The following is a 16,593-nucleotide window of genomic DNA, read 5'->3' as shown; positions in this document are numbered from 1 at the left end:
TGATTTTTTTGCATCCGACCTAGATATGGACCAAAAGGTCTCCTGTCGGCATGCTCCGCCTTTGTAATCCTTTGTAAAGGACTGTCCTTTGAAATAAAGGACGGTTGGCAACCCTAACCTAACCATATGATGAAACAAGCCCCTGTTATTGGTCTGTTCAGGAAAATATGGCCCAACATATTTTTCAATTTCAATTTTAAATTTAATAGTTTAACAAAATTTCACACATTACATTTTCATGTTGAAGATGCACATATACTGTATACATACATATAAATATTAATTTGTTGAAAAGGAGAGAGTGGAAGCAGTAGCTAATAAAATGTTCTACCCTAATAGTTTATATATAATAAGCATTAAAGCATTTACAACATTTTTCACAGAAAAGGAAATTTTATCACAAAGATATCAATAGCAACAGTAATTGTATCCAGTGGGAGGAACCAATATTTACAATTTATATAGATATAAGAATCAGATATATAAAAACATACATGCATCCACAGTTCACACAGATACAAGGTGTAGATATACAATTTAGGCAAACAAACAGCATTCATAAGAAGCTACAGAAATGGTGCTCTGGAATTAATTTTTTACTATCCCTAATATTAATTTGTGGGAAAGACTAAGAAAATTTGTAATATAAATACCATAAATATACAATTTGCTGTTTGAGTGGGTGAGAAAAATTCACATTGCATTTTTGTTTTTCTTTTTATAAGTGCACACCTACACGATATAGCAATAGAAAATTAATTATTAATGTTTAAATTATAATACATAGGTGTAATATACATTTTCCTGGCAGAAATCAATAACCAAAAATGTTTTGCTAAAAGCGATACACAAACGAACTAAGTTGTGGAGACCCGTTGAGATGTCAGACGATGTCAGTGACCCAGATGACCTGTAGAACTACAAGTTTTGCAGTACTAAATGCAGGTTAGGTTAGGGAATGAGGTATGTTAGGTTAGCTTAGAATAGACAAATTTATCATGCTTGAATTTCTTCGACCTCCACATCTACCAAAACAAAGATGGAGTCTTGAGCAGTCACTGCAGCTACATTCGTTTTTTCTATAATAAATTTCCGCCATGAAAAACGTATATTACATTGATGTATTATAACTCTCAAAATCAATAATTTTATTGTTTTAGCATAGGAGTGCACTTCTAAGAATTTACCCAAAGTGCCGTGCCAGCTGGTGAGATGAAGATTCATAAATTGCTATTTAAACTTTTTCATCATACACATTCTGCTTAGGATGAAACAGTTTGGCACCCTATAACATCTTGATATGGGGCTAAAATTCTAGAATCACACAAGCATGGATAGCTAACATGTATTTTTCGTTGTTCAGTAGCTCCTAATAACACCTTACTTACCTAATGCAATTGTTCCGTAGTAAAAATATAGTTTTCAAATGCAAAAAAATTAAAAATGTGTTTGCGTGATACTGGAATAGAACTGAGATGGGTTGTAACTTCACAAAGCATCGTATAACTTTTAACTTTTCCTAGTAAACAAAAGATATCAAAGCAGTACAGTAATATTTTAAAATGTCAAATTGTCATGCAAAATTGTCAGAGAGAGGATTGGAGCTGTATCAAGCAAAATTAAGGTTCTATTCCAGTATCATGCAACCACAGTTTCTCTCTCTCTCTCTCTCTCTCTCTGTCTGTCTCTCTCTTTTATGGCTTATCATTGGATAATCTACTTTGTTAGATGTCCATGTTTACATGATTGTGGAATTCTACTGAAATTAACCCATTCAACTCCGATGACAAGATGTCTTGTCATTTGGTCAAATAAAACAAAAAATCATAAAACACCAAAATGTTTGATCAAACACCAGAAAAATATGACGTCAGTCCTCGCTTCGCTCGCAGCGAAGCGAGGACTGACGTCATATTTTTCTGGTGTTTGATCAAACATTTTGGTGTTTTATGATTTTTTGTTTTATTTGACCAAATGACAAGACATCTTGTCATCGGAGTTGAATGGGTTAAGATTGAGGTAGCACAGTTAAGGTAGTCAAGACATCTTGAGATAATAGTTGGACGAGATAGCAAGGAGGGGAGGCGAGTGTGGGTAACAGACAGTAACAGACCTCTATGAAGGCCACACAAGAAGTCTGATGGCATCAAGAGTTAAAATGAGGGTAAGGTTCTATTCCAGTATCACACAAACACGTTTTTCACTTGTTTCTTATTTTTTCTCATTTGAAAGATCTATTTTTTCTTTTGAGTGGTTAGATTTGGTTAGAAGCTATTGGATAATGTAAGTTCCCTGTTAAATATCTGTGAATGTATGATCATGGAATTTTACCCCAGCTGGGGTATTGGCTGCATGCTAAGTAGCATGCAGCAGATACTTTAGGGTCTGTATGGGGCACCCGTATGGACCAGAGCCTCACATCACTTTGTGATAGAGGAAATCTCTGTCAGAGAAATGAGGACTCTTTTATTATACTGTAACTGTCCTTCCATTATGCTGTCCCCCCCACCCCTTGTTACTGTCCTGTACCATTTCTCTCAATATTCATTTCCTTTTTTTCGCCTAACCCCATGGTGTGGGAAAAGAATGCTGACACCAAGTCTTTCTACCTGAGTTGTACGAGGCGACTAAAACGGGGTGGGGATAGGACTAGGAATCCTGCTACGTTTATGCCCAAAGGGGACATTCCTAAAAAAAAAAAAAAGTAAAGACATAAGAGGGTCTAGGAGTTTACCAACCAGTAACATAGGATTTGGGCTCTTTAATGTGCATGGATGTGGTACAGATGAGAGTAAAAGGGAAGAGATAGGCAGTATGTTTGTGGGAAGAAAGATGGATGTGAAACTAAATTGAAAGGGAGGGGTAAGTGTGAGTTTGGGAGTGTAGTTGGGAGGTCCTCAGGAGTGAAGAGAGGATGAGGGAAAGAAGGGGTGGCTATACTAGTAAGTGAAAGGATAGGTAAACATGTAGCAGAGTGGAAGGAGGTTTCATCAAGGTTAATGTGGATGAAGGTGAAGCTGGGAAAGGAGATGTGGGTTTTTGTAAGTGCATATGGGCCTGGTAGTGAGAAGAGTGCAGAGGAAAGGGAGGCTTTTTGGATAAATTAAAACGAGTGCATAGAGGGATTAGGGAGAAATGTCAAAGTAGTTGTATTGGGAGACCTAAATACTAGGGTAGGAAGTGAACCAAAAGACAGAGTGATTGGGAAGTATGGAGTTCCAGGAAAAATTGTAGTGGAGAGTTGATGGTGATGTCTCGAAAGAGAGTTGATAGCAAATACAGTGTTTCAGAAGAAAGTGAAGCATAAATACACATAGGAGAGAGTGGTAGATAGAGCATTAATGGACTATATAGTGGATAGTGATAACCAGGAGTATAGTAGGAAGAGTTAAGGATGTACATGTTCTGAGGGGAGAAAGTGGGGGGAGTGTCAGATGATATTTTGGTGGAAGGTAGTTGAGAGTGGAGGATAGGTGGAGAAAGAGGCAAATGGCAGAAGATAGGGAGGTACTTAGAGTGAACTGCTGAAATGAAAAAGAAAAGGAGGAATATAAGAAGCTGATAGGAGTGGGAGTGAAGGAAAGAGTAGAACTAGGAATGGAGGAAGAATGGAGATGGTTCAAGGAGGGAGTCATAAGGTGTGCAAAGATGGTGTGTGGAACAAGGAGGACAGGAGGGAATAAAAGGCAGATTAGTGAGTGGTGGGATGAGAAAGCCAAGAAGATTGTAGAATAAAAGAAACAGACTTTCATAGATTGGCTACAAATTAGGATGAGGGAATCATATGAGTGGTACAAAGTAAAGAGAAGAGAAAGCATAAGATAAAGGAGGCAAAGAGAAGAGCAAATGTGCAATGGGGTAAGAGTATGACAGAAAATTTTGATAGTAATAAAATGATGTTTTGGAAAGAAATTACAAGAGGAAGAGGAGGGGAATCAAGTATTGAAGAAAAGGTATGAGATGCAGATGGCAAGATGATAATGGAAGAGAAAACAGTAAGGGGAAGATGGGCAGAGTATTTTAGGGAGTTGCTAAATGTGAAGGAGGATAGAGAAGGAAAGGTAGTTGCAGTGGGAAGTGCTAAGCAAATGACAGTGATGAATGAGGAAAATGGAGGAGAGGGTAGAGTGCCTGTATAGTTGCACTTTACAAGGGAAAAGGGGACAGGTGTGAGTGTAGTAGTTTCAGAGGGATCAGCTTGTTAACCCCTTCCATACGGTGCCGCAAGGCTTATGGGAGGGTCTTGATTGAGAGGATTAGGAGAGGAACAGAGGGAGTAATTGGTGAGGAACAGTGATTTTAGGACAGGTAGAGGTTGCTTAGTTCAGATTTTTGTGGTAAGACAGATATGTGAGAAAGTTAAAGGAAAAGGTAAGGATGTATTTTGGGCTTTTATGGATCTGGAAAAGGTTTATGACAAGGTAGACAGGAAGGCATTGTGGGAGGTATTGCAGATACATGGGATAGGAGGAAAGCTTTTAAGAGGAGTCAAGAGTTTTTATGAGAGTAGTAGGGCTTGCGTTTCGATGAGAAATGGAGAGAGTGGTTTGAAGTAAAGGTGGGACTTTGTCAGGGATGTGTTATGTCACACTGGCTGTTCAATTTATACATGGATGGGGTGGTGCGAGAGGTAAGCGCATGGTGGTGGGTCAGGGATTAGAGATGATTAAAGAAAATGGAAAAAATGTGAGATAAGCCAGCTGTTGTTTGCTGATGACAATGCGCTTGTAGCAGGATCAGAGGAGGAATTGAGGAAGTTAGTGACAGTTTGGGAAGGTGTGCAAAAAAGGAAGTTGAAGATAAATGTGGGTAAAAGTAAAGTGATGATATGTACAAGGGGAGAAAGTGGCAGCAGACTGGAAGTGAGTATTAAGGGAGAGTGATTGGAGGAAGTGGATAGTTTTAAGTACAGGTAGTCGTCGACTTACGACTGATCGACTTTACGACCACGAGATAGTGCAATATTATTTAACATTTAATAGAGCAATAGAATTGCAATGTTATGCCTGCCAGTGCAGTACAAATACTCCGCACACTGTGAGACGCGAGTACGATAGTTTTGGCAGGTTGCCGGCAGTGTCAGTATCCCAGCCAGCTAAATATTTTTTCATTTTGTTTGTTTGAAGTAAAATGTTTCCTAATTTTGCATTGCATTTTGTATTTTTGTATTTTATATGTTTTGCAATCAATAAAATGTAACAGTTAAACTTTTTTTATGCCTAGGCTAGTTTGTTGTCGGTACAGTACGTAAACGAAAGGAATGTGTTTTGAAATAATTTTTTTCCTAATTTTGCCTTGCATTTTGTATTTTCATATGTTTTGCAATTAATAGAATGTAACAGTAAATTTTTTTAGGCCTAGTCTGTTGTCGATAACTATTTGTTTAGTACAGCATTTTGTATTTTTGTTTTGCGATTAATAAAATGAAACAGTAAACTTTGTTTATGCTTAATCTGTTGTCGATAACAATATTTTCGGTACAGTACATAAACGAAAAGAATGTGTTTTGAAATAAAAAAAATTCCTATTTTTGCCTTGCAATGGTTTTAATTAAACCAACAAAAAATATTTGTAGGTCAAAGATGACAGGACTTTATTCAGTATGCGTAGGCCTAGGCTACATTTCCTAACGAAAATTATAAATAACTTAATGAATATTAAACAACGTAGCTCAAAGATAATAAGAGTTTATTCAGTATGCATACGTTCCCTAAAGAAAGTCTGATGGTAAAATAATAAAAAGGTTAAAAGATACAGTATTATATATCATAGGTCAAAGATAGGATTTTATTCAGTATGCTTAGGCCTAGGCTACATTTCCCAAAGAAAATCAGATAAAATGATAAAAAAGTTAAGAAATACTATACAACATAGTTCAAAGAAGTTAAGATTATTTCAGTATGCTAAATATATACAGACAAAAATAATAATCAAAGGGTAATGTATACTGTATATATATATAAAGTCCGACTTGCATCCAGATCGGCTTACGAGTCTGTCGGAACCGAACTCGGTCATAAGTCGATGGCTACCTGTACTTGGGTGCAGATGTGGCAGGGAAGGGAGTAGGGGTGGAGGAATGTAGATTGAGAGAAGCGAGTAAATGCCTTGATGGATTGAAAAGTGTAAGGAATAGACATTTGGGAATGGATGTTAAGAGGAGATTATATGGAGGATTGTGCAAACAGCTGTATGGGGCAGAAACGTGAATCATAAGAGGAAGAGAGGAGTTCGAATGTATTTGAGATGAGGTGCCTGAGAAGTATGATAGGGGTCACTAGGCTAGATAGAATGAGAAATGAAGAGGAGAACAGGGGTGGAAAGGGAGTTGGGAGATAGGGTTGATGAAAGGGTATTAGGATGGTTTGGACACATGGAAAGAATGAGTGAAGAAAGATTAGTAAAAGAGGTGTGGAAGGAGTGAACATTAGGGGCCAATCTAGGATGAGGTGGATGGATGGGATAAAATGGGCATTGGGAAAGAGAGGAATGTTGAGGAAGGACAGAAGATAGGGGTGAATGGAGAATGGTTGTGTATGGATAATGCTGTGGTGCATGTGGGAGGGGGATGAGGGGTGAGGGAGTATGTATGAGAAATAAATTGATGCAGCCTGAAGGGATTTCTCCCCATCTTCTCCTTTTCTGTATGAGGGGACGGGGTTCACTGATTTAATGAAGTGACCTTGCTGTGGATGTGCTGTGTCTTGTGACACTGCTTCAGACCTAGGGCAGTGGACAAGGTGCAGGGATGACCAGTCTTCCAGGAAGTGCCAAGATAAGAGGGTAGAGGGAAATGGAGTATGTAGGGGATGGAATGGGTGGGAATGGTTTCTATGCCTTTGTTTTTTTGGCTACCTCCCTTCTAAGGGGGAAAAAGCCTTTGGTACATATATGTTGAAAAGAGATGGATGAAGGAAAAAGCTCACTCAACTGTTAGGGAGATCTCAAACTGGGAGTTGAAAGTTGATGTGAAAAGTCAAATTATGAAATGGAAATAATGAGTTTGGTAAAATTGTTAAAAGAATTATCACATAAAATTAAAGGGGGCAACAAGAACTGACAAAAACAGGAAATGCAAGGTTCTGCAAGAACCAAGCAAGGAGCAAATCTAAATGCAATGAGATAAATAATGTAGATATTACCTAATTTATTACACTGAAAGGTGACATACATATTACATAGCCATGCAGCCAAAATTCTCTGAATATGCTGCCTATATATGCCTCTTCAGTCAATATCTATCAACATATAAATGATATACAAGTGTGTTATCTTGAGTACCTTAAATTAAACTGCTATAGATATCCATTAATATATATGTCCACCTCAGCTGGTGGTGAGGACATTGATGTCTTGGTAAGCTTTACATACCTTGGTAGTGTAGTGCATAATGGTGGTGGATCATGTCAGGAAGTACTTCAAAGGAAATTGCCCATTGTGTTATGGGCCCTTTCAGCCAAAGTATACAGGAGGACTAAGATTCAAATCTTCAAATCACTTGTTCTTCCTGCCTTGCCATATGGCTGTGAGACATGGACATTGAATACTGACTTGAAGAGGCATCTCAATGTCTTTGATACCAAGTCCCGTAGGAGTATCATTGCTGTAATGACTTCATATCAAAGCATAGACTCAGTTTAGACCAGTTACTTCCAGCATAATTCGTGAATGTCAATTCCGGCTGTATGGGCATGTGGCACATTTTCCTGATATTGATCCTACTCACAGGGTTGTCTCAATAAGAGACGACCCTCAATGGAGGAGACTAAGGGGACAGCGCCCACAGAATTCATGGCTGTCAAGAGCTGTTTGGGGTGGGAAGGAAGGGGGGGGGCTGTCTGTGTAAGAGGCTGGTAGATGGAGTGGTAGAAGACGGGTTGTTGCATTTTATAGGTAGGGTGTTCATAAAACTGTAGCTGAACGAGTTGCCTGAGACCACCTTTCCGCCTTGTTTGTAAATAAGAGCCGGGAGCTTGAGTGTATTGCTGATATAACATTCATTTGTAACCTAAGTGAGAATTATGCAGAGACTCGGGATTGATCTAAGTAGACAATAATGTCATATAGACTTGAAACAAAGAATCTGATTGTTGAAAGGGTGGAGGAGGAGAAAATTAAATTGGGGAGGATTTTAAATATAAAGTTAAAGATCATTGGAATAAAGAAATCACTATGTCACTGCAAAGCACACAATTGTAAGATTATGCCCTTTGGGGAGGATCTGAAATATAAAGTTAAAGATCATTGGTCTAAGGAAATCACTACATCACTGCAAAGCTCATGTAGGATCTTGCATATGTGTTCTTAGGGGGATTTCGTGAGAGAACCTCAGGGGAGTACGCTGTATAACAATTAACAGAAGAAAGTTATAGAAAAATTCTACATTTTCATTCTCCTAGAGAGAAGATTATAACTAAATGAAGGGAGTTGCCATATCCATAAGTGTGGACCAGAAGGGCAATTACAGTGGCTACAGTGGTGACAGGACTAACAGTAGCAAGAGAGGTGACAATGGGTTACAGAGGGATGACATATGGGAGCATTCTCGGAGAGACCATGGGGACTGGCGCGGGCATGTGAGTGAAGTAACATGCTCTTCCAGGTCTATGTCCCCAATTGGTGATTATATTTAAATTTGAGTTCATGTATTGTTCCAACTTGGGCTATGTCATCTCCTAAGCCATTCCAAGTATTTATGCATCTATATGGAGAACTTTATTTCTTCACATCCTTTAGACATTCAGTCTCCCTTAATTTGTTCTCATGACATCTTAAAGCCCTCCTATCAAGAGATCTCTACTGGAAATGTAATTATTTCTTTAACCCCTTCCATACGGTGCTGCACACGTAGGCGTCATGGACTTGGATCTCAGTGGCAGCAGCCAATGCCAGCCGTACGACGTGTCGTAATAATACTCGCATCATAAAATATAGTCACCGCTTATATCGATCGTTCTCTCTTCACCCGTGAATTTTGATAACCATAGAAAATGCGATTACAAAAGAATTAGAAAGAATGTCATTATGGAGGGGCGACTACAATAAATATAATCATGACGCCGATATGGCAGCCTCGCGAATACACTCGCTCCCCATGACGCCTACGTGTGCGGCACCGTATGGAAGGGGTTAAGTGACCTGAATACTGTAAGAAACTCCTGACTGACTCACAAATATGAGAATAATCTCTTAACTTCAGAAGAATAGTGGTTGTTAACCACTTCAGTATGACTCAAATTCTTGCGGAGCATCGGCTGCCATATGTAATTTGCATTGCACAACTCTCATTATAAAATATAAGGTCACTGCTGTATCACTCTGAGTAATAATAAACACAGAAAACATGGTCAAATCAGTTCACAGAATCGGGGGGTAACTCGTGTACAACTATGAAAAAATGTATAATGAAAACGTCAACGCCGGCAACCTCATGTATCCACTCACGCCTCATGACACCTATGTAGGCGTCATCGTACCGAAGTGGTTAAAGATCTTAAATCTATGCCCCCACATATCTGTAGCAGGTGCCAATGTAGATATTAACTAGGTGCTGCACAAAGCATGAAAGATTTTCCAATATTTCATTAGTTCAGAACCTAGCAGTCGTCCTTGTCCTAGTTAGTGTTCGTAAATTGGTTCACATACAGTTTATTAAGAACTACCTGTGTCTAAATACATACATGAATTTCTGTATTTGTATAGATGTAATAGTGATCAGTAATTGATGATATGTATATATATGCATTTGTCTTACAGATCCTGCTCCACCTCAGCGTACTCATGAATATGGGTACAACACAGCTGGACGTAGCATTACATTAACAACTAATCATTTTCCAGTGGAGTTTAAAAAGCCTGACATCATGATGGTTCATTATGATGTGGTTATTAAGAACCACAGGGGTAATGAAAGGATTCCAAAAAAAATTAAGCTGTAAGTAAATTGAAAGACATTTGTTATATCCATAGGCAAATGTAATTTTTGTTACACTTAAATGGAACAGATTAATCATGTCACTGAAGTCTTTCAAATAATTAAACCTACCCGTTGTGAAGCTTTGATCTGGGTGCTCACAGTCCAAAGGATTCAGGATTGAAACTTTACAATGGCTGGGTTTATTTTGACACTAAGTTCTGAAATAGACATATGGGAATGGATGCTAAGATGAGCTTGTATGAAGGGGTGATTGGGCCAACAGCACTGTATGGGACAGAAACTTGGAACATAAGAGAGGAAGAGTTTAAATGTGTTTGAGATGAAATGGGTGAAAAGTATGGTAGGAGGAGAGCGGGAGTGGAAAAGGAGTTAGGAGATGAAAGAGTATTGGTATGGTTTGTACACATGGAAAAAATGATTGAAGAAAGATTAATAAAAGAAGTATGGAAAGCAGAGGTGGAAGGAGTGACCATGAGGGGGTGACCTAGGATGAGATGGATGGATGGGGTAAAAGGGGCATTGAGAAAAAGGGGAATGTCTGTTGAGGAAGGAAGGGAGCAGACATAAGATAGAGGTGAGTGGCGAATTGTTGTGTATGGATGATACTGTGATGCATAGAAGGGAGTGGGTGGGGGATGGTGGGGGTTAATGGTTATTCATTTACCTAGTTGTATCATACAGGAATGGGAGCTATGCTCGTGGTGACCCTTTTTTGTATCTCGCAAGATCAAGTTTGTTCTTAAGGGAGTTAGTGATGGAGGTTGGAAAGGTATATGATAGGAGAAAATTGAAGGCAAAAGTGGGTTAAAGTAAGGTGGTGAGATGTACAAGGGGATAGGATAGCAATGAGTTGGAAACAAGTCTTAAAGGACAGGTTGGAGGAAGTGGATAGTTTTAGGTATTTGGGGCTGCATGTGGCAGGAAAGAGAGGAGTGGAGGTGAAGGTAAATTATAGACAGAGAGAAGCAAGTAAATGCTGTAAGGAATTAAAAAGTGTCATCAGATAAAGGCATCTGGGAATGGCTGCAAAGAGGAGATTATGAAGGTGTAATTGTGCTGACAGCACTGTGTGGAGAGGAGATTTGGAATTTAAGTAAGGCAGAGAAAAAAAATTGTGTTTGAGATGAAATGTGTTTGTAGTATGGTAGGGGTTACAAGGATGGATAGAGTGAGAAACAAGGAGCTGAGAAGGAGAGCAGGGGTGGAAAAGGAGATAGCAGATAGTGCTGATGAAAGAGTGTTGGGATGGTTTGGACACATGAAAAGAATGAGTGAAAAAAAGATTAGTAAAATTGATGTGGAAGGCAGAGGTGGATGGAGTGAACATGATAGAGGATGAGGTGGATGGATGGGGTGAAGGGAGAAGACGGGAGATGGGGTGAGTGATGAATGCCTGTAAAAAGATGATACTGTGATGCAAGGATGGAAAGGGATGGGGAAAGTAGGGAGTAGTTGTGTGTGAATGATATTTTGACCTAGCCTGAAGGGATTTCTCCCTGTCTTCTCTTTTTCTGCATGAGGGGATGGAGAGTGGAGTCACTGATTAAGTGAAGTGTGTCTTGCTGCATTGCTTGTGACCCAAGGTAGTGGGTGGGATACAGGTATGACCAATCATCCATGAAGAGCTGAGATGAGAGGATGATAGATGGGGGTGGGTATGTGTCTTTTGACTTTGCTTCTTCCATTATAAGGGTGAAGAAGCATGTATATAGATAAATAGACTTCACTTGTGAGGGGTGTTCCTCTGGGGATTTTGTCTTCAGATTGTTTGCAGAGTATCGAGTGTGGTGATTTGTTTTTTCATATTTACTCTTCATTGAGATTACTTTTCTATTTCAGGGATATCTTTGAAAAGGTGAAGAAAACTCATAAGACAATTTTTGAAAAACATCAAATAGCATATGACAGAGAAAAGAGTGCGTACAGCGTTGGGCCCATTCCAGGAATAACAGAGAGTGAAAAAGTGTTTAAAGTGAGTATCAGTTTTGATTTCTATTAAGAAGCTGTTATAGGAATACATGATTCTAGGGAAGATTTTGTTTCAGGGAATTTATTTGAAAAATCGTGAAATATGAGGTTTACCATAAATTGGTTTCTGAAACGAGATAGTTACTGCATTGAAGTAAAGCAGTTATTGGGAAGTTTAGTAATAGAATCAGGGAATTGATTTCACTGAAGGAAGGCAAATTATCAGAAACGGTGGAAGTAGAAAGATGCCATCACTGCTCCATGAAATGGATAACGAAATACAAAAACAGAGAAATAGAGATTTATGAGTGATGATGATATTTGTTGCTATAAACTCTCATCGAAAGAACCACTGAGGAAATTTATAATCTGTTGAAAACCATAAGCATAGCTCTTCATAAAAGGCTTCTACTTACATATACCAAAGGCTTTTTTCCCCCTTGCAAAGGAGGTAGCCAAAGAACAAAGGCATAAAAACCACTCCCACCGATTCCGTCCCCATCACACTCCACTCCCCTCCACCCTTCCCTCCCTCTAATCTTGGCACCTCCTGGATGACTGGTCTTGAAATATAGGTAGACGGTCAAGGCATACACCCTTTCTCCTTCTCATCTCACACCTATCAAACACACATTTGTTTTTCCTTTTTAATCTTGTCACCTTGTGGATGAAGGTCTGTCTCAACCTCCTGCCCACAACCTGGGTCAGCTTGATATGGTATCCCCCCCCCCCACACACACACACCACCACCACCACTGGTTCATTGGCATAACAACTCTCCTTCATCCACTCTTCAGTAAAGAAGAGGAAGGGAAATCCCTTTTCACTTACAACTCCTCTCTACACAGGAATATATATATATATATATATACATATATATATATATATATATATATATACATATATATATATATATATATATATATATATATATATATATATCATATACTATATATATATTGTATATTAATGAAGCGGTCTTGCTATGGATGTGCTGTATCTTGAGACACTGTCTCTGACCCCGGCCAGTGGACAAGGTGTAGGGATGACCCGTCATCCAGGAGGTGCCAAGATAAAAGGGAGGGTAGAGGGTGAAGGGGAGTGGAGTGTATTGAGGGATGGAATAGGTGGGAATGGTTTTTATGCCTTTTTCTTTTTAGCTACCTCCCTTGTAAGGGGGGACAAAGCCTTGGTATATGTATGTATGTATATAATATATATTATATATATATATATATATATATATATATATATATATATATATATATATATACATACATACATACATACACCAAAGGCTTTTTTCCCCCTTACACGAGAGGTAGCCAAGAAACAAAGGCATAGAAACCATTCCCACCCTTTCCATCTTCTACATACTCCACTCCCGTCTACCATCTTCCCTCCCTCTTATTTTGGCACTTCCTGGATGATGGGTTATCCCTGCATCCTGTCCACTGCCCTGGGTCAGAAGCAGTGTTGCTAGACACAGCACATCCACAGCAAGGCCGCTTCATTAATTTGGCGAACCCCCTTCTCAGTCCCCTCTTGTAGAAAATGAGAAGACGGGGAAATCCCTTTGGGCTGCATCAATTTATTTCACATACTCCATCAACCCCCCCCCCCCCATCCCCCACCCACTCCCCCTCATGCATCACATCATCATCCATACACAACCATTCTCCATTCACCCTATCTTCTATCCTCTCCCATCCTCAACAGACATTCCTCTCTTTCCCAATGCCCATTTTACCCCATCCATCCATCTCATCCAAGGACACCCCCTCATGTCTCCTTCCACCACTGCCTTCCATACTTCTTCTACTAGTCTTACTTCTCTCATTCTTTCCATGTGTCCAAACCATCCTAATACTTTCATGAACTCCATCTCCCAACTCCCTTTCCACCCCTGTTCTCCTCCTCATTTCATTTCTCACTCTATTCAGCCTGGTAACCCCCATCATACTTCTCGGACACCTCATCTCAAACACATTCAAACTCATCTCTTCCTCTCTTATGTTCCATGTTTCTGCCCCATACAGTGCTGTTGGCACAATCACTCCTTCATACAGTCTCCTCTTAGCATCCATTCCCAAATGTCTATTCCTCATTACACTTTTTAATCCACCAAGGCATTTACTCGCTTCTCTCAATCTACATTCTACCTCCACCTCCACTCCACCCTTTCCTGCCACATTTGCACCCAAGTATCTAAAGCTCTCCACTTCCTCCAGTCGCTCTCCCTTAATGCTCACTTCCAGTCTGCTGGCACTTTCACCCCTTGTACATCTCATCACCTTACTTTTACCCACATTTATCTTCAGCTTTCTTCTATCACACACTCCCCCAAACTCTGTCACCAACTTCCTCAATTCCTCCTCTGATCCTGCTACAAGCACATTGTTGTCCACAAACAACAGCTGGCTCACCTCCCTCTTTTCTTCATTTTCTTTAACCATCTCCAATCCCTGACCCACCACCCTTGCATTTACCTCTCGCACCACCCCATCCATATACAAGTTGAACAACCAGGGTGACATAACACATCCCTGATAAAGTCCCACCTTTACCTCGAACCACTCACTCTCTCCATTTCTAATCCTGACACATGCTCTAATACTCACGTAAAAACTCTTGACAGCTCCTAGAAGCTTTCCTCCTATCCTGTATACCTGTAAAACCTTTCACAGTGCCTTCCTGTCTACCCTGTCATAAGCCTTTTCCAGATCCATAAAACCCCAAAAGACATCCTTACCTTTTCCTATAGCTTTCTCACATATCTGTCTTACCACAAAAATCTGATCTATACAACCTCTACCCATCCTAAATCCACATTGTTTCTTGCCAATTACTCCCTCTGTTCCTCTCCTAATCCTCTCAATCAAAATCCTCCCATAAGCCTTCCCAACTAAACTTAACAAGCTAATCCCTTTGAAACTACTATACTCACATTTGTCCCCTTTTCCCTTGTAAAGTGGAACTATACAGGTATTCCTCCAGTCCTCTGGCACTCTACCCTCTCTCCAGCAAACATTAAATAACCTCACCAGCCAGTCCGCCATCACTGTACCTCCTTTTTTTTTTTTTTTTTTTAGACATTCTGCATGGCATCCATCCAGACCAGGTGCCTTACCTGCTCTCATCATCTTAACAACTGCCTTCACTTCATCCTTCCTTATTTCTCCTCCATTTTCCTCACTCATCATGGTCATTTTCTTAGCACTTACCACTGCAACTATCACTCCCTCCCTATCCTCCTTCACATTAAGCAACTCCCTAAAATACTCTGCCCATCTTCCCCTAACTGCCTTCTCTTCCATTATCATCTCTCCATCTGCACCTTTTACCTTTTCTTCTCTACTTGATTTGCCTCCTCTATCTCTTTTTAATTTCTTTCCAAAACATCTTTTTATTACTTTCAATATTTTCTGTCATACTCTTACCCTATTTCATAATCTACTGTCTTCTTTGCCTCTGTTATCTTATGCTTAATGTTCTAACTCCCCCCGCGATATGGTCAATAGCGTAAAATACAAATCATACATTGATCATACACCAAAAGCAATTACAATAAGTATTTCTATGAATTCTTATATTACTAGAGCACCATAATTTCACAAGTATAAACGTATCTTCAGACGTATTAAATTTTTAAATACAACCACTCCTCGTTTAACGACGACAATTGGGACCAGCGCGCCGTCGTTAACCGAATTGGTCGTTAAGCGAAAGTGTATACATATACATACATGTACTGTATGTACAATGTCCAGCAATACATGTATCTTTATTTTCGTGTATTTCCCTCTTTTATACAGTACATTAAAGCTTTATTTACTGTTTATTTACGGTAGTTATGTTCCCGAAATTACCGTATATGACCAAATCTGCGTATGCTGATACTCCATATTGAATACCGGGGTATTTTTTTAGTTTCGACCATGGGCACAATATAGCAATAGAAAATTAATTATTAATGCTGTAAATTAAAATGTATCAACGTAATATGCAATATTGTGGGCGGAAATGAAAGTAAAAAATACCATGCTACAAGAAAATATGCTAATGAACGAAGTCGGTAGCATAGGATCGGGATGCCATCTTGTCGTCTGCCAACGTCTCTCACGACGACGACAACGAGGACGAGCCGGATGACATTTAATTTTCAGGTAATGATTTATCAAACGCAGGTAGTTTAGGTTAGGCGAATTTATCATCCTTTCATTTCCTCGACATCGGCATCTATCATAACAAACATGGTGTACCATTCGTCCGACGTGACTTCGTTACTTACGAAATTTGTTTTAGCACCTTTTTTAATTTCCGCTCACAAAATTGCTTATTACGTTGATACATTATAATTTACAAAATTAATAATTAATTTTCTATTGCTATATTGCGCTCATGGTCCAAACTAAAAATTTACCAATACCGGTATATATTGTACCCCAGGTAGTTTTTGCAGCTTGCAGGATGGTAATGTAGACCTAAGCTTCAGAACACTTTACCTCACAGCTAATATCCACCGTACAAGTTCATTTATAACATACAAATTTGCCTCAGCCAACTTAATCATCGTACACGACGTCGTAACTTCGGAAGATTTACGTTAAACGAATATTGGTCTGTCATAAAGCCCGTTGTTACTCCGAGTTGTCGTTAACCGAGTAGGTCGTTAAACGAGGAGTACC

At 39.3% G+C, this 16,593-nt stretch overlaps 1 protein-coding gene across 5 annotated transcripts in view; it reads left to right on the top strand.

Annotated features, from left to right (window-relative positions):
• Window positions 1–16,593, top strand: part of LOC143031853 (uncharacterized) — a 46,870-nt gene that overhangs the window by 4,781 nt on the left and 25,496 nt on the right. For all 5 annotated transcript variants that reach the window (XM_076196199.1, XM_076196204.1, XM_076196201.1 and 2 more), the window contains exons 2-3: window positions 9,757–9,934; window positions 11,777–11,909. In XM_076196199.1, the coding sequence (XP_076052314.1) occupies window positions 9,757–9,934; window positions 11,777–11,909 (311 nt within the window). The remainder of the gene's footprint in view (window positions 1–9,756; window positions 9,935–11,776; window positions 11,910–16,593) is intronic.

Source organism: Oratosquilla oratoria, chromosome 12 (genome assembly GCF_046742065.1).
Source record: "Oratosquilla oratoria isolate Oo_2021 chromosome 12, ASM4674206v1, whole genome shotgun sequence".
In the NCBI taxonomy this organism is placed as follows: Eukaryota; Metazoa; Arthropoda; class Malacostraca; order Stomatopoda; family Squillidae; genus Oratosquilla; species Oratosquilla oratoria.
This window is presented reverse-complemented; position numbering and strand designations above follow the sequence as displayed.